The 22,856-nt window shown below is 34.4% G+C and overlaps 1 protein-coding gene across 1 annotated transcript in view; it reads left to right on the forward strand.

Annotated features, from left to right (window-relative positions):
• The window catches only part of ACBD6 (acyl-CoA binding domain containing 6), a 109,811-nt gene that overhangs the window by 15,810 nt on the left and 71,145 nt on the right, over window positions 1-22,856 (forward strand). Inside the window, exon 4 of the mRNA XM_016141154.2 lies at window positions 21,763-21,845. Coding sequence (XP_015996640.2) covers window positions 21,763-21,845 — 83 coding nt within the window. The remainder of the gene's footprint in view (window positions 1-21,762; window positions 21,846-22,856) is intronic.

Consider the following 22,856-nt stretch of genomic DNA (forward strand, 5'->3'; position numbering starts at 1 on the left):
TAGAATTTTTAATGTTCATATGTGTTATGCGTGTGTGTGCGCGCGCGCGCGGGTTTGCCAGTTAAATCTAGTGGTTAAAAAATGGATAATATTTCGGTTAGCTTTAGGGGAAATTGACAAATTGATATTCATCTTATATGTCGTTGGGTATTTTTACATTCCTTCCATGCATTTACTTGTTTTCTCCTGTTATATTTGCCAGTCGAAGAAGCAGCATGTGTGTATATGCCTGTATAAAACTTTTGCATAGGATACAAATTTAGGGGATGGGAAGAGGAAACGTCTAGTATTTGTACAATAGTTGACTAAATCATTTCTACTACTATTTTAATCCTTGTATCCTTTCTGCATATTAATTTTTATACTCCATGGGGGCATTTGTTTTGTGTATGTTTTATTCTGTAGAATTATTCTATATTTTTGTTCATTGCTCGAGTACTATACTAGATTTCTAGACTTCCAAGTGCCATAGTCTTTGTTTTCTTTTCACATCGATTTATGTTGTAAAACTAGGGGTGACTGTGTTAATTTGTCCTTTGAGATTCAATTGAGCTGAGATTTATTGAGCCTTTCAGGTTGTATTTCTTAGCATAAACTAGTGCTGGAATCTCGCTGAAATCTTATAATAATAATGATTAATTATATGTCATCTGAAATTTTTAAAGAATTGATGCACTTTGGAATGTGATTTTCCCAGTAAATTCAAGATACCAAATCACTCAGTTTTTACTTCCTTCCTCTAGCATGCCCACCAATCGATGTAAAATCATGAAATCATCCAGTTCAATTACTGTGTCATTGGGCTATGACTTAAAAAAAATTGAACTAGAAGATTTTATGATTTTTTCATAATTATTGGTGACACACACACACACACACACACACACCCACCCCTATACTTCTGTGTTTGCAGTATCTTCCAAGGACATTTATATTGGGGGTGTTTCCCTTTAGACCAACACCTAACTGATCTTTGGCTTTATCCGGAGTGCTTTAACTGAGTCTGCCCTAAGTCACAATGCTGCCAGAATCTAATACTCTTGAGTCTTCTTGTCCATCTGTGGGGTGTGTAGCATTCTTTCTCAATCTAGCTTTTTGCCAGGTGTTACCTAACTGTATAAATCTGAGTGATGAAGTAATGGAAGAGTTAACATATTTGATATCTAAATGGCCCCAGCAGAGGATATGTTTACCTTAAAGAAAGGGTTTGACACTGTGCTTGGAACCCCCTTCAGTCAGGCCTTACCTGTGTATATGTAAGTTCCTAAAATTTCAGTACATCAGAAATAATATCAGATGCATAACTTTAGTAATTAGAAATGTGAATAGTTTTCTGTTTGCACAAAATGTGTATGTGTAGCTTTGAGAGGTTTTTGAGGAAACACATTGGTATAAACCTCAACTAAGGCTGAAAACCATGTGTCTTGAATAATTTGTTATACTAACCACACTTGTTTTTTTGTGTGATCATTTTTGTGCTTAGTTAAATCTGTACTCTCTTTACTACCTTATGCCTGTTGGAAGAGAGTTAATTGTCAGTTATCTCCTTCCAAGATGACAGATTAACTTTCAATATTTGTATCATTTAGGAATAAGAAAATATCAATTGCAAAATGAACAGGACAAAAGTTCTTAAGTCGCAAAGTTCTATTATGTTGTTTTCACAGTTTAATACAAAATGCTCTGAAATTTTGGAAAACTTAGAATCTACTTCTATTCAAATAACAGTTTGAAGAAATGGGTTTAACAAAACAAAAAATTGAATGAATATTTTAAGCCATCGTCACACAGTGGCATTTGGCTTAAATGCCATTTCAGTCATATCCTTAAAAGTCAATTCAACTTTATATAATTCTTTTAAAATATATTTTATAGTGACCTTTTAATGCCTGAATACAATAAAATGTTGTGGATGTCACATTTGTTAGTCTAAAATGGCAAAAGCTGTGTTGCTGACGTTTCTGGGCCTTTCATCAACTGTGTAAATATAGTATCATAGGAGGCTTGCGATCTTCTAGGTATTTGAAATGCTGTAATATGTACCCTGGTCTGTGTGTGCTGTTTTACAGATAGCCCTCATTTCATGCAGAGTCCTGTATTTAAATAACTCATATCATTGCTATTCTGCATAGTGCTTTTACAGTCAAACATCTGAAAGGTGATTGACTTTTTTTTCCCATAGCTCCATAATTTATAAGAAAACATAAAATGAAAAGACTAGCCCAAGATGATTTTGGTGCATGGATATAATCTTATTATCAGTATTGAAAATAAAGATTAAATCTGTTGTGGATATACTGGTTAGGTAACTGATCAACTTGAATTTCATAACTCCTTTTCATTGTTTAGTTTGTGTTTTTTTGCATTCAATTTGTAGGTGTCGAGTGTCTTTGATTTTATGTCTTTTGAGAAATTTATGATCAGGTACTTTATTTATGACATTGTAGCCTCAGCTTAGGCAATTGATTGAAATACAGTACAGGGAAATTTAGTAGGTATTTTTTTTAAAGCTTAAATTGGGAACATGAACCAACAGTGCCAATGTGGAGTTTTGAAGAAAGGTAAGGGAATGGCAGGTTAATTTCTTTCGGTCTTTTATTTTTAAAATCTTATTCGCAACATTTGATATGATTTGCCTTTGGAAATTTGTAGTGTATTGTCATGTTTTAAAGCTGTGAAGAAAGATTATAATTCATTGAGATTATAATGTAGAAAGGAGTTTATAAACTGTAGAGTGTAATGCAAATATAAATTATTTTTATTATACCAACTATAATATTTAACAGGCAAGAATTTTATTAATATGCTACCAAAGACTAAATGTGATGCAATGTTAGCGGTGCTGGGAGAAGTTAGTGGGTGATAACATAGCACACGGTAGGCTGTGTTGAATAAATGACTTGGTTGAAATTATAGAGAAATTATTCAGAGGGAAAAGTTAATATATTTCCTTTTTGTGACTTCAAACCCTGAATCATATAGAAGGGATTCAGTTACATCTAAGTCATATTCCTTGAATTTAGAGTTGGAAAATACAGTTTTTCTCCATATATATTGAATCTGTCAGCCGTATGAGTTAGATTGTGTTAACCAAGTGGAAAATAAATACATTCATTTAAAAGTGTATATCACAAAGGTCTGAGTTTAAAACACTGTCAGAATACTCTGTTGTTCCCAGTCTCGCTTTAGAGCCACCTTCTTCTGGAGTGCAGTTTTATTCACATGAATGTGAAGTAAGACTTGTAGCTATCTGATGCAATTTCCAATTTGAGACCAAAAATATTACTAACTTTACAGCTTTACAATCAAAGCTACTTTATGTTCGTTGATCTTTCAATTTTCAGACTATGGAAAAGATAAAAAAGAGAGTGGAGTGATGGATTAACCCTCGGGTACAATGCAGAAATCAAATTTTAAAGAACAATCAGGGTAGTTCTTAAAAAGAAAAAAGAGCATGGGAGGGAAAAGATGTTGTTATAAATTTGGGTCTGAATTTCTTGGTTTCCATCTTTGTATGGAAAAAGATTCTATATTGGAGACGGTTACCTTATGGTAAAAGCAAATTTCAACTGGACACTGGCAAAGAAGCTTAACACTTAGAGGTAAAGATAATGGCAAGCAGGGGCTGTCGTTCTGACTGATGCAGAGCTTTCTGAGTAGAGCTTGAGGACATGGAAACTGGATGGAAATGCAGACTTTTCTTCTATGCCGAAGTTTCCCAATCATGCAAAATGTAATTATGGAAACTGGGGATAAGGAAGTTGTCATGTTCTTGCCTTGTCCTTTTCTGTTATAGCTGTGGATAGAATAACCAGCGATGATTTCGTGATGCCATATTTAAGCTGATAGGCTTAAGGATCTGTTTTATAGGTACCTTGGAGTAATTTTAGGTAATAGGGCAGAACCGAGAGATAGATGGCAGGGAAAGAATTTACCCCTGAAATTTATAAGAATAAGCCATCGCCAGAAGAAATACAAATGCCAGTAAATAGTGAAAGATGCTCGAGCTCACTAATAATATCTATCTATCTATCTATCTATCTATCTATCTATCTAGACATAGATATAGATATAGATATGATATAGATATAGATATAGATATGATATAGATATAGATATACAGTGCAGCATTGTTTGCCTTCCTGAGATTTTGGAAGTAATCTAAATGGTCATCAATTGGGAAATGGTTAAATAATGATATATAATGGACAGCTATCCAGCAATAAAAAGAATGATATGGAACGTTTCCCATGATAAATTATGTGAGATAAAGTGCATGTTACCGTGTCTGGTTTGATCCCATTTGGGGAAATTAAGCCACCAGGCAATTATAGGTGTGTTTGTACCTACATGTGATTTTCAGAATTTTTCTCTAGGTAAATCTGTGGCAAAAACCGTGAGCCAGAGTTGCTTCATAGCACCATAGGATGGAAACAGTGTATAGAATTTTGTGTATAGAACTTCGTGCATAGAATATTAGTTCATAGGACTTGGAGGAAAAATAACGAAATATAACTTTAAAATCTAGGTGGGTTAAACTTTAATAGTATTTATCTACTGACATTATAAATGACTGAATACTTGTCTCTTCCCTTCTCTAAACTTTAAGCCTCAAGACCTATCCGTCTAGGTCACTGCTGTACTACCAGTTAGGAGGCAGTAACTATAAGTCGAATTAATGAATAAATGAGAAATAAAGGATATATACAGTGAAATATGACATCTATTTCCTGGGTCATTTGTAGAACTATACCTACTGAGCTTTTGGACATATGTTGTGATGTTGCTAAAAATGTTTTAAAGCTGTATAAGTGAAACTAACATTCCCAATTTATTTAATTAAACTGTCTGTTTCATATGTTCATCCCATTTCATAAAGCGAGATGGTGAACCACCATTCAGTTTTCACATTATACAGCCTAATTACAAACTCAGGGTCAGACCTATACTGGGAGGCAGCAGACCAATAAATCTTTATTACAAATGATATGCCCCAAAGGAGTGTTTACTGGTTACTTTAGCCAACTTGTAAATGAATAGCTTAAGACCAGGAGTGATTAGACAGGATCTGGAGTAAAGAATCCTTGTAAAATGAATGGCAGGTCTCTTGGTATCTGAGAGTCGTTATCTCCTTTATGCTGATTCTTTTTTTTCTTTTTTTCTTTTTTCTTTTTGGTAATTAAGTTTATTGGGGTAACATTGGTTAATGCAATAATATAATTTTCGGGTGTACATTATAATTTGACATCTGTATATTCTATTGTGTGTTTACCACCCAAAATCCAGTTTCCTTTAGCTACCATATATTTGATTCCTTTTACCTACTTTACCCTCCCCCTTCCCCCCCTTTATTTGACCCCCTTTACCCTATCTACCCTGCCCCTACTCCACCCCCTACCCTCCGGTAACCACTAGTCCATGTCCATGAGTCTCTGTTTGTCCTGTTCATTTGTTGCTTTTAGATTTATAAACCACATGTAAGTGATATCAAGTGATTTTCAACTTTTTCTGTCTGGCTTATTTTGCTTAGCTTGATTATCTTGAAGTCCATCCATGTTGTCATAAATGGCAGTATTTCATCTCTTCTTATATCCTTTATACTGATTCTTGTTCTTAGTTGTCACTAATATTCTCTGTGCAGGCATCTCAGCTTTCACTTTCAATAGTAAAAGCTAGATAATCTTGATTATAACTACTTTGAAATAAAAATAAATCACATGGAAGCAGCAGGTTTTCTGGGCCAATTAGAAAGTGTTTCTTAAACTTTGGTATTCATGGTCTGTTATTTTTATGCATAGGAAAACTAGTAATTAAAGATGAATTTTAATGACAATTCATTGTAATTGTTTTAATAATAAAACTAAGTACTTATTTAAGATGTAAATACACCCAATAATACATCATTAATTTCTTTATCCAACAAGTCAAGCAAACCAGCAAGTGTTGAAAAAGTGCCAGGCCTTTGCTGAATGAGCATTATAATCAAACTGTGAAGCCACTTACAGATCACTTGATAGATTGCCAGTGACTACCCAAAGCCTATGGACTTAAAAAACTTTTGATCTAAAATATTTAAAATACTGTCTCTATCAATCCAGATTAGGTAGAACTATCATCTAAAGCTAGACTTAGATTAAAAGATACTAAGGATAATTAATTTAATACACTTGGTATTTTTCTTTCTATGAAAGGATGATGATGCCTCATCTTTGAAATATTCGAAAATAGTTAAATGGAAAGACATAGTTTAAACCGTGTGTTGATCATTGTTTCACTTTATTTTATTCATTATGTTAATAGTTTATTTCTTTCTAAATGTTCTTTAATGTTCTTCTCAGTCATGATATTCTTAACTTAGTGGATGTTAGGGTAGCATCCAAAATATTAAATTTCTGTAATTTGCATTGTACTGCTATAATATAGCTACTGCTACATTTGGGGATATAAAAGTAGATAAGACATAATCCTTTCAGAAAGATCAAAATCTGGTGAAAGAGTAACGTTTAACCTGGTCATTATGGTGGAGTGAGAATACTGATGGCCTCGTGAACAAAGGGCTGCCTGACCTGAGGGAGGACAGTCGCTAGCCGGCCATCGGGAAGTCGCGAGGTAGCCGTTAAGCTGGGTCTCACGAACTGAGTCGGTGTGTACGGCGTGTTCGTAGAAGCAGGGAGTGGAACGGCGTTCTGGGTAGAGGCAGGAGGTGCAAAGGAGCAGAGGTAGAAGAGACTTTGGCATATTCAGAAAATGGAGAAAAGTTTATTGTGTGAGTCATCGCTTAGGAAAATGTGGATGGGTAGATGAGGGCTGGGGTGTTGTTTTAGCAGCATTATGAAGTTCTGTCTGGAGTGAAGAGAAACGACCCTGTACAGGAAAAAACAGTAAACATTAAAGCCTTTAAATTTTATAATTCATATATTGAAAAAATATTTAAATGCCCACTTTTGGCAGACCTTAGATTATTACTTGGGAATTATTAATGTAATGATTTAAACTTAATTGTAAGATGTTTATGTATTGATTTAGAAAAATTCACATGTGGAAAAACTAGGTTTTATGACTATATGAAAAAGTAAAGAGGTAGGTCGGAGAGTGTGAATGTATCTTTAGTGTTTAAATTTTTCAATTTTTAATGATATAGATTGCTACAGAAAAATTACAGAGCAGTGTGTAGGTCTAACATACTTAAAGAAAACTATTAAATTTTTTTTTGCATTCTGAGTGTGATGTGTTAATAACATTTTAATCTACACTTTTATCATAACAGTGTAATAAAAATGCATTGTTAAAGAATCATAAAATATGTTAAATGTTCATTTTTCCCATTGATTTTAGCATGCTTATACTTATCAAGATGTAAAAATAGAAACAATTTTGTCAAGGATGTTTTCTCCTTTAAACTTGTAATTTTAACTATCATTTTGTTTTACCAATATCTGAAGGATTCTTTTTCATAAACCTTTGGTATCCAGTACAGTCTATTGCCCCAGCTCTGTTGTGAGATAGACCTTATTTACCAGATTTCTCCCAGCGCTTATATCAACCAAGTTGGAATATCGGAAGGAACAACTTTCACCCTAGTTTCAAAGGGAACAGTCATCGGCAAATTCAGGAAAAAAGGAAGCCCACTCAGGTGATGATAACCTGGAGCGGTCGGCAGTTCAGGTTACCAGTTTTCCATCACGTGTTGAGTGTTGAATATACTGGACAAAATTCTTTCAGATTTTTAGTGGTTTGGAGTTTTTTTAGAATTACAGAACTCTTGGACATTATTTGATATAGCCTGGAAGTATCCTTCCTTCTGACAGTTTTAGAAGTGACAAAATGGACCCAGGTTAGGCTGTCAATTAATAACTTGAGAAATAACCTAATGAATTTCCTTTTGGAATTGCGATATTTCAGCCTTTTGGAATTCTTTTTGGAATTGTGATAGTTTAAAATCACTATCTTAGACTATAATGCTTATTATATATATTTAACTACATCGTCTATGAAAGTTTTTTTTAACTCATAAGATGTTATGTGTATTTTGAAAATAAATGACTCCAAATTTATTAATTATTATGGAGGTTATAACCCTGTTGTGAAAGACCGCTTCCAAGTCACATGTGTAGTAAATATTTTTATAGACACATGGTCATAAGTAGTTCCAGGAAATCCCTCTTGAATATGTTATATTTACATTTCAATTTTATGTTCTTGGTTTGTTGATTTAAATTTGAATATAATTAGAATAAATAACACGCTAATGACTTCATTTTACATTTTGAGTCAAAGCTTATTAAATTAAATCTTTATCCCCAGAATAACATCTTGAGGAAGCATATGCAGTTTACCAGGTTTAAATGTTTTCTTGAAATCATGTGTGTTTGATTTTTCCATCTGTAAAAGTTAGGAATGTTGTATAAATAAAACTAGATGCCTAACGCTCTTTCCCTTGTACAACGCTCTTTCTCTCTTTTAATAGAATTTTGAATAAGAGGAATTTGTGAATTAATTAACAAATTGACTTAAATTTTTCCTCTCCCCCATGGAACTTGAGGATCTTGGCATTGCACATGTGTTACCAGGTGGGATGCCGAAGTCCTCTGATTATGTGTGTTACAGTCAAACTAAAATGAATGTGTGGAGCATTTTCAAAAATGTACCAACAGCTGTAAGTGAGATCCCTAATCCCAGGTAAACAGACCTTTATGTCAGGAATAGGAGAGTCACAAAAGACCAGTCTTCTCATTTGCCTATCATCATCATCATCATCATCAGGATGTTCACTAGCCGTTCATCAGCTGTGAGTCCTCGCTGACTTGAGCTGAGTCTTAGCTAACCTAGGATTGAACTTTTGGGTCTGTGGCTTTAGGAACTGCTGTATTTGTTCACATCTAGGACACTCTTAACAAACTGCACAGATATGGGGGGAGGGGCGAATTTCGGGAAATAGAACAGTAAATTTTAACTATGGAGAAAGTACAAAAAAAGTTAAATTATTGACATGGTTTCCAAATTAGAAATGTTAAGGTGGAATGGTAATCCAGATTACTAAAATATTAGAGAATTCTCTTAAATAACTAGAATATCTTAAATTCTCTGTTGCATTACTAGGTTGCCCAATGAGTTTGTCCCTTTCCATATCTTGATATTATAGATAATTTTAGAGTTTCCTAATATGAATTGCTTTAGTGCTTTTTACTACTGAGATCCCAAAAAATCATTTCTCTTATTAGAACATTTGAAACTATATGTTTTAAAGTTTTAGATTTATACTAAACTTCTTAGGAACATTAACTTACATCTAAGTGTTTAATTCTTACTTTCAAGTCCTCTGTAACCTGTATCTCTATCCCCAGCGCTCTGAATCCAGACTTATCTCTGACCTTACATACTTTCTACTTAACGGTCTGTACTTGACGCCCATCTGACACGCCGCCCGATTGTCCCTCAGATGCCTTAGATTTAGTATGCCTCTCTCTCTCTCTTCATGCTCTTTCCTGAAATGCCTTCTTTACTGTTGCTCCCTTTCTTTTAAGCCATAATCCCTGTTCACTCCATGAAGCCTATAGTTTCCACTAATTTCCTCCTTTCTGTAAATCTACCACATTTATTGTCTGTAGTGTACACTTTAATATTTGATCTTATTTGTCTTAAATTGTTTCTTATCTGTTTTATGTGGCAACATCTTAAATCCCTGGTAATACTAAAAATGTCTTGACAGCAGGTACCTTCACTGATGTACGTTTCGGTGATAAGCTCAGTGTTTGAGAGTAAATGTTTAAAAGTACTGTGTTGAATTGAGTCAAGCTGAAACATTTAGGGATATTTTAACATAAATTATGCCTAAAAATATGGCATGTATGCTCTTCGAATATGGCTCTAACAATTATGTACATTTTTCATTGACTTTTTGAAAACATTCCAGTTGCTGAATCATGTTTATTCACTGATGGGTTATTTTGAGCCATGCCATAGGAGAGAGTTGTTAAACTAGGATGTATATTATCAACATTGTTAAAAAGTTAATGTTTGTGGTATGAGGAGACTTTTTTAATATAATACATTTGGTGTTTGTGTATGTCTGTACGTCCTTACATTTTATTATATGAGATTTGTCTTCTGTTTCTTCAATTAATTCTCCCTCTGTCCAAAGAAGCCGCTCATTCTGATTCATCTTAGCCTGTCCATCTCCTTCAATGATTATAATTTTTCTCTGACTGCTGATTGTAGGTTTCCTTAGCACTGATCTGATTTTGAGGTCTTTTGAGACTGAGAAGCAAAGGCAGAGGTAGTTTTTTTCTTAGTCTAGTGGGTTAGTGAGCTAGTATCCTCTGATCTCCCACGGAGAGGAGGTGAGATGGCGTAAGAGAGACCTTTCTCTTCTTAGGGCTCTGCAGGTGAGAGCTGAAAAAAGATAGGTCCCTTCAAAACAAAGATTTGGGGGAGTATGGCCCACCAGGATGGTTTAGGACTGACAGAGTAAGCAGGATTCATGGTGCATAGGACCTACGTGTATCAGGTGTGCCCCCTTCTGCTTGCTGAGGGAACCTGTCTTCATCAGGTGGTTAGGGCCCTGAAGGTTTAGGTTTTACTGCCAAAAGAAATTAACACCCCAGCCTTTGCCTCTGCATCCTCTCCTTTTAGGTGCAATCAGAACTTTTTCCAGGCCTGTTTTAGTTGTCAAGCTTCCCCAGTATGCTCTATGGAGAGAGACGGAGCCAAGGCTCTGTGTTTAGTCTACCATCTTCCTATTGTTTTTAGGACAAGCTTGTTGTTAATGCTTTCTTTCTGATGTTTCCAGAGTTTTCAGATTCAGAGTTTCTATTTAATATAATTTCCAAATACCCAGTAAGCTTTCGTTATGGTGTGATGTTATGAAAGATAATTTATTTGACTCTTGCTAAATAAAAATTGTTTGGTCATACAGATGGTCCCCTACTTACAATTTTTTGACTTTCTGATGATGCAAAAGTGATGATGCACATTCAGTAGAAAACATACTTCGAACTTTTTCTTGAGCTCATCATTATGATACTGTCTCAAGATGTTGGACAGCGGCAGTGAGCTGTCGCTCCCAGTCAGCCACAGGGTCAGAGGGTAAACAACCGATACTCTACAGCAATGGTCCCCAACCTGTTTGGCACCAGGGACCGGTGCTCCTATGAGAATCTAATGCCTGATGATCTGAGGTGGTGCTGAGGCGGCGATGCTAGCGCTGGGGAGTGGCTGCGAATACAGATGAAACTTTGCTCACTCATCCACTGCTCACCTCCTGCTGTGCGGGCTAGTTCCTAACAGGCCACAGACCGGTAGTAGTCCATGCCTGGGGGTTGGGGTCCCCTGCTCTACAGTGTACTGTGTTGTCAGCGTTTATTGGATATTGTGTTTTGTGTTTTTGTATCTTGTCGTGTCTCCAAAATGCCCATCTGTGTCTCCTACTTTTGATAAGAAGAGGAAGACAGTGACTCTTTAGATGAATCTCAAGATAATTGCCCCACCATAAGCTCATGTACATGTCTGAGGATGTTTAAGGTAGGCTCAGCCAAGCTATGATGTTTGGTAGGTTAAGTGTATTAAGTGCATTTTCAACATAGGATATTTTCAACTTAACAATTGGTTTTACCTCCATTGTAAGTCAAGGAGCATCTGTAGTCATCGTGTAAGCTTTTCTGATATTCTTGATAATTAAGTGAAAGGTGTCAGTGGAAATACTTTTTACTATTGCATATTAGTTGTTTCTGTTTCATGCTTTATCAGTCTTTTGTCAAAGGAATATTCTGCCTGCCTGCTGTGACTATAACCCGTGTGTTCACACGTTCCTAGACCAACTGCATCCAAGCTGAAGTTTGCCATGAATGCTCTTCGAGCTGACCCTCAGTAGTAACAGAAAATGCCAGAGCAATTACTGCACACACATTAATGGTCTTCTCATCTCCAACCTTGCATGTAATTGCTGCTGTCAAATACAATTACTGTCTGACTGTGTTTCTTACCCTGGGGGCAGTCATGCGTGCCATGCCTTGATACAGAGTTAGAAAATGAAGAGAGTTTTTAAAACTCTTTGAAGGTTTTGCTCATAAACTTATCTACATTGAAAACTATAAAAAACTGTAAAATAACCATTACCTGTTTTATTTTTTTAAACGACTGACCTGAGCAAGTCTGACAGTAATGAGAAAAATACCAGAAAAAGATTTGGGGGCTCATTGACTGTAATTATATTTCTGAAAAATTAGTTTTGAATAAGAATTCTTCATCTACATAAGAATCCTTCATTGTTTTAAGACAGGTTTTAAGTCTCCTCTTCTTCAGGCTGATATCTCTCATTTCTAAAATTGTTCTCCATCCCCATCACCATCAAGTCCCACTATCATCCTAGTCCTTTTGTATGAACAAGTTTCACCCTCAACACCTCTGTTACAATATGACTTTTGGAATCGAACAGGCTATTGGAGATATAGTGTGGCCACTATCGAATAAAACTTTCATTCGAATACTAAACTTTTACTGATGTAGCTTAAAATTATTTTAATATTTTTGGCAGCCACATTACAGTTAATTCCTTAGCTTTCAGAAAATCTTTTTGACACATTCTGTTATGCAGTCTATTCTGTATTAAGCTCAGTACTTTGTACGCATATTAAGTTCCATTTATTTGATTTATCATATTATTTCAACATTAAGATATCCTTTTGAATTGTGAGTGTGTCATACATTGTATGAAATATCTTTTGTTGATCCTGTCATCAAGACATTTGACTAGCATACTTTTTTGTACCTTATGCCAATTATTGATGAGAGTGATATATAGGATAGGGTCGGATACTGACTTTGCCACTAGAAACTTAACTGGATAATATTGATTTCCACCTGTGAATTTGTTATGGCATTAGTAACCGTTCTCTTGTGTACTTAAAATGAAAATATTCATGTGATAAATTTGATTTCATTTTTTGAATTCTGCTTATAGTTGACCCTTGAATGACACAGGAGTTAGGGTGCTGACCCCCCATGCAGTTGAAAATCCTCCAAAACTTTACTACTAACCTGCTGTTGACTGAGTCTTACTGATAACGTAAATAGTTTATTAACATTTTTTGTTTTATATATATTACATACAGTATTCTGTATGTAATATATATAGAGTAAGCTAGAGAAAAAATATTTTAAGCATAAGGAAAAGAAAATACATTTATAATATTTATTGAAAAAATCCACATATAAGTGGACCTACATAGTTCAAACCCATGTTGTTCAAGGATCAACTGTATATTAAATGTACTACTTTTGTTGGTGGGATTATTTCAACCAGATTTTGAACTGCGAACCGAGAAGTATGATTTTGCTATAGGTCAGTGATATCCAAGTGACTGATTCGTGGATCTGATTGATGGCGTTTAGGTCATGTGCTCGCACATCCTAGTTGCAAGGGAGTCTGTAAAATGAGGGGTCTGAGGATTCTGCTCTGAAAAGTTGGAATTCACACTATGGAAAGCTATGAAAATGTTGAAATAGTGTTCAGAAGACTTTGGTAAGCTACAAAGAACAGATGTTCACTAAACTTGCCTCTGTACCTCTCTTTCATGAAATCATCCATCCTATTACAATAGTTGGTTGAATGGAGGCAAAAGTAAGAGAAAAAAATGGAATGGAAATACACCTATTTTAGCAATACTAATTATTCATTTGGGTATTCCCATTTATGCATTTCATTAAAGTCATTCATGGTTATTGGAATTCTGGGGAGATGGCAGTGGGTATAGCATAGTTTTCAAGTATTCTCAAATGCTTCCTCAACAGAATAAACAGGGTAGCATAACCTTAGGTATATATCTATAACAAAACTAGTTGATCAGAGAAAACAGGGACAAACTTACATCAACCGCTACAACATTTGTGTAGCATTGGCATCTCTGTAGGAGGAAGCACGAGGGAGTCTGACCTGCGAATGTCAGAATCCTAAAATCGCCAACAGGTGACGTTCAGAGGGGTTTTTGTAAACTTCAATCTGTGTCATGGTAAGGTTCTCTAGAGCTTCTAAAATTAACCGACCAAAGCTCCCTTCTGGTTCAAAGCCTCATACAGAGAAATCTCTGGGAATTTAATCAAAACCAAGCAAAATATGGATAATAAAGACAAAAGGATACAGAAGAACCAGATACAAGTGGGAGAGGGGAACAGAGCCAAGTAAGCTTGAAAGTATCCCAGCGGCCAGATTTTGAAATACTTATTGAAAACAACAGAAAGGGTAGCATAGACCAAAATACCTATTGTGATCGACGTTTTAATCTTAAAAATTCAGGAACATTAATTTCATGTAAAGGTGAGGATTGTAGTTGAACCTATACAAAGTTACTATTCTTCAGGATTGTTATTTTTTTCTTATAATATTTATAAACTGTATTAATGCTAAAAATAAGGCGTGCTAATATTTTTAAACCTCTGTAACTTCAGATATCTAGTTGTCTGCTCATAACCATGGCCTGCTTGTCCATTTGAGTCTTAACATTTTTCTTACATAAGTGATTTGGATATATTGCTTATAATTTAAAAATATTAGCCATTTGTTTTATTTGCTTAAAATACAGGTCCTTTCTTATGTATTTTACTACTTATTACAGAAATGCCATTTTAAATATTTGAATCTGTTGGTCTTCTATGATTTTCTCTGGTGGTTAAAATCTAAGGAAAGTTACAATTTCTGAGCAGGTATGATATATACTATATTCAGAATTTTACAAAGAACATTTAAATCTTGGTCATTGTTACATTTCTAGAAAGTTAGTCATAATAACCTGAAGGTAATTTTCCACAGGAGCTGTTTAAAAATAACATTAAATAGCGTAAAAATACTTCAAAAAGATAAATACCTTATGTATTCTACAGTGGAAGCCAGGCATATGTACAGGTGATAATCTTTTGTACCTAGAACTTTTAAAGTTGACAATAGCCAGGAAATTAAGAAGACAAATTAATATATTTATTCTTAAATTACATTATAGAGTGATAAAAGAGCAATTTACCATTTTTCATTTTGTTGTACAGAGTGATGAAATTTACTTGGTGGATTACAAGGGACTGTAGGGTTCTGTTGGCCATTTTAATTATCTGGAAAAAATATTTCATATGTTTTAGTGATGCAGATTAAAGTATTTGGTAAAAAAATTTTTTTAAGTTTTTTCATCTTTAAAAAATTTTCATCACTTTTTAAGCTAGTATACATAGTATATATGCAAAAAAATAGGAAATGCTGAAATTTAGAGGTTTTGATAAAATATCTACTTACATGTATTATTTTGTCTTTCCTTTTATTTAAAAATTATTTTCCAAGAATAATTTAAGCATTTATGTAATATTTCTAGATAAGCGACATTCTTATTAAATGCCATTGTTGTGAAAGTTTTGGGGAATGATTTTTTAAACTATGCTTTGCCTTTGTAATTTTAAGAAAAACTAAGGTTAAAAAACATAGATTTATGGCATCTACTTTTTTTGAGAAATTTTATACATATTGTTATAATTAGCAACCAATAATATTTTCATGGTAAAGCTTTTATTAATGCTTTTAATGACAGATAATAGTTGAGATGAGATTAATATTCTTTTGTATGTGGAAATTAATAACTTCATATTTCAAGAAAACTACAATGAATATTTTTAAACCATGATTAGAAAAGTGTTCCTTTAAAAATGCTTAGAACTATCGTCTTAGTGTGTTTAATTGATGAAATTGTACATAATTTATCATAATAAATTAGCCTCAAAAAAGTGAAAGTGTTATATATTTATTTTAATTTAAAAGTTTCTTTTTGAACTAATATAGTACTTTAAAAAGCTTATTGTACACTTAATATAGAGAGCAAAATTTTAATTCAGAATATTGTAAATGTGTAATAATGCTTCCTAAAGTAGCTTGGAAAGGTCGCATAGTTTTGTAAAAAGAGCACAGACTTTAGATATCAGAAGATCATGGTTCGAATCTCAGTTCTGCCACTTACTACGTGGCATTAGATACTTTGCCTTTCTTATTTTCTGTTTTCTAATCTGTAAAATGGAGAGCTACTTCGCTAAATATAAGGCAGACAGTTCTTCAGTTATTTAAAAAATTCTGGATGTGTCTTAAAATTGATGGAGTGTATATTATATTTAATTGGCTGTGTTTTTCTTTAGCATTATATAAAATAATGGTGCTTTTTATAATTTGATATCTTAATATGAAATACAGTAAAAATGCCAACCTTATAGAATTACTTTGAAGTTGAAATTGGGTAATACATATAAAGTGTGAGGTACATGGAAGACACTCCTTAAGGCTTAGTTTTATTTCCTTTTTTTTTTTTAAATGACCGCATTGTTATGTTAGGTTTTTTTATTTGGTTAGTTAATTTTGGGGTGTGTTGTTTCATCAGGAGAATCAACAGTTTAAAGCTATTAGATAAAGACTCATGTTTCAATACTGTAAGTCGCCACCTCAAAACATCGTGTATCTGTATGGCTGAGACACTTTTGCTTTGCAGAAATGGCCATATTTGGGCTACCGTGTAGCTTAACACTTACTTATATAGTAGCTAACACCACTTTGTGCTGGGCACTGTTCTATTTTACATATATATTCTAATACTTTAAATACCCACATAAGGTAGCTACTATTATTCTTATTTTTATAAAAGAGGAATCTGAGGCAGCGAGGTTAATTTACCCAAAGTTCTGCAGCTAGACCTATAAACAAATTAAGCAAACAAGCCAATAAAACAGCAGCCAAAAAGATAGCACATAAAAGTAAGAAACCCCTCCTTGTATATATTTGCCTGATAATGTTTGGAATAGTTATTTTTAGGATGGAAAAGAAAGTTTCACAAGGTTTTAAGTCTTGACCCTGTAACTGACTAATGTGGAATCTGAATCCAAATGGTAAAGATCCAGCCAACAACCTATCTTTTCTCTTCTGAGTGAAGGAGCATTTCACTGTCTCAAATAATACAGCCTGAGGCAATGTAAGAGCTGGCAGATTTTATCCTATGGGCTGCCAAACTAGAGTCCCTTTCTTTAACTGCTGATGCAACATAAAAATAACTTAATGGATTTTGAGTAGAGAGAAATGGAATAAACTTCTTAAGCTGCTGTGAGAAACATTTCACTGCAGTGGAAACCTGGAAGCGAAAGTCGCCAGAGCCTCCCCCTTCTTGTAGATGAAGTGGATGGAGAGGAAAACTAATGCATCTTTGACAGCTTTATTCTGAATTCAGTCCGATAATGGCAGATTATTTTAAAAATATTTCTGCTTAAGATATAATCTTCCCTTCCCCCACACCTCCCAAAAAAGTTGTCACCAGCATTCTGACATGCTTCGTGTAGTTGCTTCAGAATGAGGAATTAATCACAGGAAGACGAAATATATTTAGAATACACTGTAATCAAATAATGGAATCAAATTTTTTCCCTGAGGATTCTAATTACAATTGTATTATGCTTTATGTACAACAGTATTCGTCATATCTTTATGAGTAGAAAAGTGAAAATTACCTAAATAATGGTTAAGTAAATTGTGTTATATTACTGCATGGAATGTTATGCTGGTTCGTTAAATTAATGTTTCTGGAACTCCAGGCATAGAGTAATAGGGATGGGATTTATCCTTTTGCCTAAAACAAGAAGGTAACCAGACATAATAGACAAAATGATAATTTTCAGACATGGCACTAAAAGTAATGTAAAACTAGGAGAGAACAGAAACAAAGTGAACTCTACGATTGCCTTAGCTTATTTATTACCTGCAAGCAATTTCCAGACTATAGCGAAGGGGAGGGGGCCCAAAAGAGCCTGGCAGTCTCACTGATTTGAGTTAGGAAATGCAGGACCAAATAATAGAGAGGATGTTCCTGCATAGGAGAGAGAGCTCCAGAGATCTGCAGTAGGGAACCTTTGACTGAATACTAATCTCTGTGTGTGAAAGGAAACTAACAGGCTGGGAAAAGAAATACAGGAAGGCAGTAGGCCAAACAACTCTTGGAGATGATATAGGACTGAGAATATTTCATTTCCTACTAGTTAGTGGAAAGAAAGATGTAATATATGGGGTATATGATAGAGGCCTCAGAAGGATTTCAGTTCAGTAGTGAGTCTAAATTAAGCTTGAAATTAAAGGCTGCTCTGCCCCTGCCTTAACAAAGCTTTAAACTGAGCCTTGAAAGGGTCAAATTGATTCCATATAACTGAATTTGTGCCAGAACAAAGTCTAACATAATTTAAAGGAACACAACAAAATCAGCAAACGAGTGTAAAATTTATAATGTCTGGATTACAGTAAAAGACTTTCAAGCATTCAAGGACAATAGGAAAACATGATCCATAACCAAGAGAAAAACCAATGAAAGCAGAAATGATAGAGATGAAAACAGCTGTTATAAACATATTCTGTATATTACAAGAAGTAAAGGAAAACATGAACATAATGGAGAGAGTAATGGAAGCTACAAAAACACCCAAATGGAACTTCTAGAGATGTAAGAAAATAATATCTGACATGAAAAATCAGCTGGATAGGATTAATAGCAGATTAGACACTATGTAAGAAAAGCTCTGTGAACTTGAAGATGTAACAAATGAAACTAATAAAAATGAAACAGCCCAAAAAGACTGAACAAAAAATGAGAGCCCTAGCAGAAAGAAGAGAAAAAGCAAAAGAGAGAAGACAGAAAAATTTAGTAAATGATAGCTGAAATTTTAAACATTTGCTGAAAATAATAAACCAGAGTTTTTCGGCCTCTGCACCTTTGACATTTGGGAGTGCATAATTCCTTGTTGTGGAGGGTTGTCCTGAACATTGAAGGATGTAGCAACTCTAGTGATGCCAATAGGACCACCAATTTACGACAACCCCAAATTGCCCCAAACATTGTTAAACATCCTTGGAGGGAAATGGGGAGCAAGAAGTCTCCCCTATTTGAGAATCATTGCCATAAACCCATAGATCCAAGAAGCTCAATGAACCCTAAGCAGAAAAAATGCCAAGACATAATCAAATTGTTAAAAACTAGTGGAAAAAAAGAGAAAATCTTAAAAGTGTCTGGACCAAAAAAAATAGAACAAAGGTAAGAACTACGGCAGAATTTTTTTTCAGAAATCTGAAGTCAGTAGAGGCAACACCAAAATGGAAAAACTTTCACCTTATAATTCTATACCATTTAAGATTGCTTTCAAAAATGGAGGTATAATTTACTTACCATGATAATGGACATTTATGAAAGAGCCATAGATGCATTATACCCAATGGTGAAAGACAGAAAGCTGTTCCCTTAAGATCAAGAATAAGACTTGGATACTGCCTTTTACCACTGCTATTCAGCATTGTACTGCAAATTCTACCTGGGAAAATTAGACAAGAAAAAGAAATACAGCATCCAAAAGGAAGAAATGAAACTATCTCTGTTGACAGATAACATGACCCTATATATGGAAAATCCAAAGGATTCACACACTACTAGGGTTAATAAAAGAATTCGGACAGTTGCAAGATACAAGAGCGACATGCAAAAATCAGTTGTGTTTCTATACACCAGCAATGAACACCGTAAAATGGAAACTAAAAAAACAATTCCATTTACAGTAGCATCCAAAAGAATAAAGTACCTGGGAATAACTTTAACCAAGGAGGTGAAAGATTTTACACCTGAACACTGTAAACCATTGCTGACACAAAAGAAGACTTAAACAAATGGAAAGACATCCCATGTTCATAGATTGGAAACTTTTATACTGTTAAAATGGTAGTGCTATCAAAGTGACCTGCAGTTTCAGTGCAATCTCTATCAAAAGTCTAACTGCTATTTTTGCAGAAACGAAAAAGCCAGTCTTCAAATTCATATGGAATTGCAGAAGGCTCCAAATAGTCAAAACAATGCTGAAAAAGAACAAAATTGGAGGATTCACACTTGCAATTTCAAAACTTACTACACTGCTGATAGGAATATAAATTGGAAAAGTTTTGCCGTAGCTAGTAAAGGTGAAAATAAGTATATGGTCTAACAGCTTGAGAAATGCATGAATGTATGCACCAGGATACATATACAGAAATGTTCCCAGCAGCATTGCTGTTAATAGCAGAAGTAGAAACTCTCCAAATATCCAACACAGTGAAATTAAAATAGTAAATTATTGTATAGTTATAGAATATGAATAACTAGACAGCAATGAAAATAAAGTTAAGGAACAATAACATTACTAACATTACGCTGACAAGACAAGAATAGAAACAGCATATATAAATATCAAAATGAGACAGATGTTAACTATATCGATTAGGAGTGTGTATTTAGATGAATTTTATTATCTTTATAAGGAAGAGCAAGGAAGTGATTAAAAGTCAGGATAGTGCTCACATCCAGAAAAAGACAGGAGATTGTGATGGGCTTCTAGGGTGTTGGCAAGATTCTGTTTCTTTCCCTGGGTCATAATTACTGGGTGTTTTCTTATAACATTTAAAGTGTACAATTTACGTTTTATGTAATTTTGGGTATGTGTTGTATTTCACATTTTTAAACCGAAAAATTGACACAGTATAGGTGAATAGATCTATAATCTGTGCTGAGGAAGGCATAAGTATACTATTAAATGTAGAAACTATAAAAAAAAATTTAATGTATGTTGTTTAAGGATGCACATAAGGTTTGTGGAAATAAAGGAAAAAGTATGTATGATTACTGTAAAAACCAAGCAGAAACCTCTAGGGGAGAGAGGGAGAGGAGTTACGGTCAGAAAGTCACACATAGACAACTTCTTGGTGCTGCCGATGTCTTATTCCTTGACCTTGGTGGTGACAACATCGGTGCTCACTTTATAACTATTTGTTTAATTGTATGTTTTATGCATTTTCAATATGTTTTTCATATTTTGCAAATGAAAAAACTTTTAAAATATGTAAATTGAAAGATACCTCAAAAAAAAAAATAACCTACTACAAAGCTGCAGTAATTAAAATAGCGTGGTGCTGGTGTAAGGAGAGACCAGTAGAATAGAATCGAATGTCGGTATTGCAGGAGATGTGGGCTTTTGCAGAGGTTGCAATTTAATCCTTTCAGACAGTAACAACATTCAGGTTCACCGCTTGCACGTTACATGTTTCGGAAGAATCTTATTTCTAAATTTAATCTCGTGCTTGTTGAGAATATTGAGGGGCGGAGCCTATTGAATACTTGATTTTGGAAAGCGTTTTCATGACAGTTTGCTTTCTTATTTTAGATCCCAACCTCTTTTGCTCCCTCCCTTCCACTTTCTCTTCTTTCGTCTTGCCACCTAAACTATTTTTTTGTTTGTTTTTCCTTATAATTAAATTTGAAGTTTTACTACAACTTGTTTTTTTCCTTTTTGGGGAACTTTAATATTGTTAATCTAGATATAATTTTCCTCATCATATTCCTGTCTGGTATTTATATTTCATATTTCATTTTCATTTTTCCACATTGAACATTCATATTTTCTCCAATGAATATAGCTAAAATAATCAGCAAAGGGAACGGCTTTTAGGTGGCTGTAGAAGGCAGAAGTAGAATGACCTTAGCTCACTAGTGGCTATTCATTCCACTCGTGATGATGGCCTGAGAGTCCTGTTGCCTTTCTGACAGTCTTGAAACTGTTACTTGGGCCTTGCAGAACTGGCGGACGGTCAAACCTTTAGTATCCCTTAGCAAATTGGCATTTTGTAACTGGCTTGAATATACACAGCTTTAATCCATATCTCTTTTTCTACCTCCCCCCCCCCCTCTCTGCCCCCCACAGTCGCCAGAGAAGAAAGGAAGAGAAGCAAATACTGGTTTTGGTGGGCCAGTTGTTAGTTCTCTGTATCATGAAGAAATCATCAGGTAATTTTCTTCTGGTCTTTTATAATAGGGATATTTATACGTGTGTGTGTGTGTGTGTGTGTGTGTGTGTGTGTGTTTAATCTTTAAACTTCCATCTGTGAAGAACTTTTTCTTAACATGAAACTGATTTGGTGGTGTCTCTAGTAGGATAATCAATGGCAGGAAAGAATTTTTAGTTATGTAATCTTTACAATCAGTGTGTCGGATCCATGCCAGACAGTTGCTCTTCACACCACATAAGCAGTTGATAGGGCAAGGTTCTGTCTGGGACAATCTAAAGCTATGGGTTTTAGTTGTTGTTAGTTTTCTCTAAAATGCCAGTTTTTTTCTTTTAAAGAATTTTTATAGTTCATTTACTCTAGCTACAAATTAAAAATCATTTTAGAATGTAAAATGGTGCAGTAAAGAAAATGTTGCAGAGGTTCCTCAAAAAATTAAAGAATTAATATGTGATCCAGCAAATCTACTTCGAGTTCTATAGCCAAAAGAATCTAAAGGAGAATCTCAAACAAATATTTGCGCACCCATGTTCATGGCAGCACTGTTCGTAATAGCCAAGAGGGGAAAGCCACCCAGGTGTCCATTGACAGATAAATGGATAAATAAAACATGGTATATTCTAAGAGTAGTATTCAACTTTAAAAAGGAAGGAAATTTCGAAACAGCTAAAAGATGAATGAACCTTCAGGACATTATGCTGAAGTGAAATAAGGCAGGCGTAAAAAGATGTACTATATGAGGTATCAAGACTAGTCGAATTTATAGAAAGAGAAAATAGAATGGTGATTGTCAGGAGCTGGAGGGAGTGGAAATGGGGAGTTATTTAATGAGCACAGAGTTTCAGTTTTGCAAGATGAAAAGGTTCTGGAGACTGGTTGCACAAAAATGTGAACATACTTAACACTGCTGAACTGTACACTTAAAAATGGTTAAGATGGCAAATTTTATATTATGCATTTTTAAAATCACAATTTAAAGAAATTTAAGGTCTTTTTTTATTGTTTAACAAAA

This window comes from Rousettus aegyptiacus, unplaced genomic scaffold (assembly GCF_014176215.1).
Source record: "Rousettus aegyptiacus isolate mRouAeg1 unplaced genomic scaffold, mRouAeg1.p scaffold_m13_p_17, whole genome shotgun sequence".
Lineage (NCBI taxonomy): Eukaryota > Metazoa > Chordata > Mammalia > Chiroptera > Pteropodidae > Rousettus > Rousettus aegyptiacus.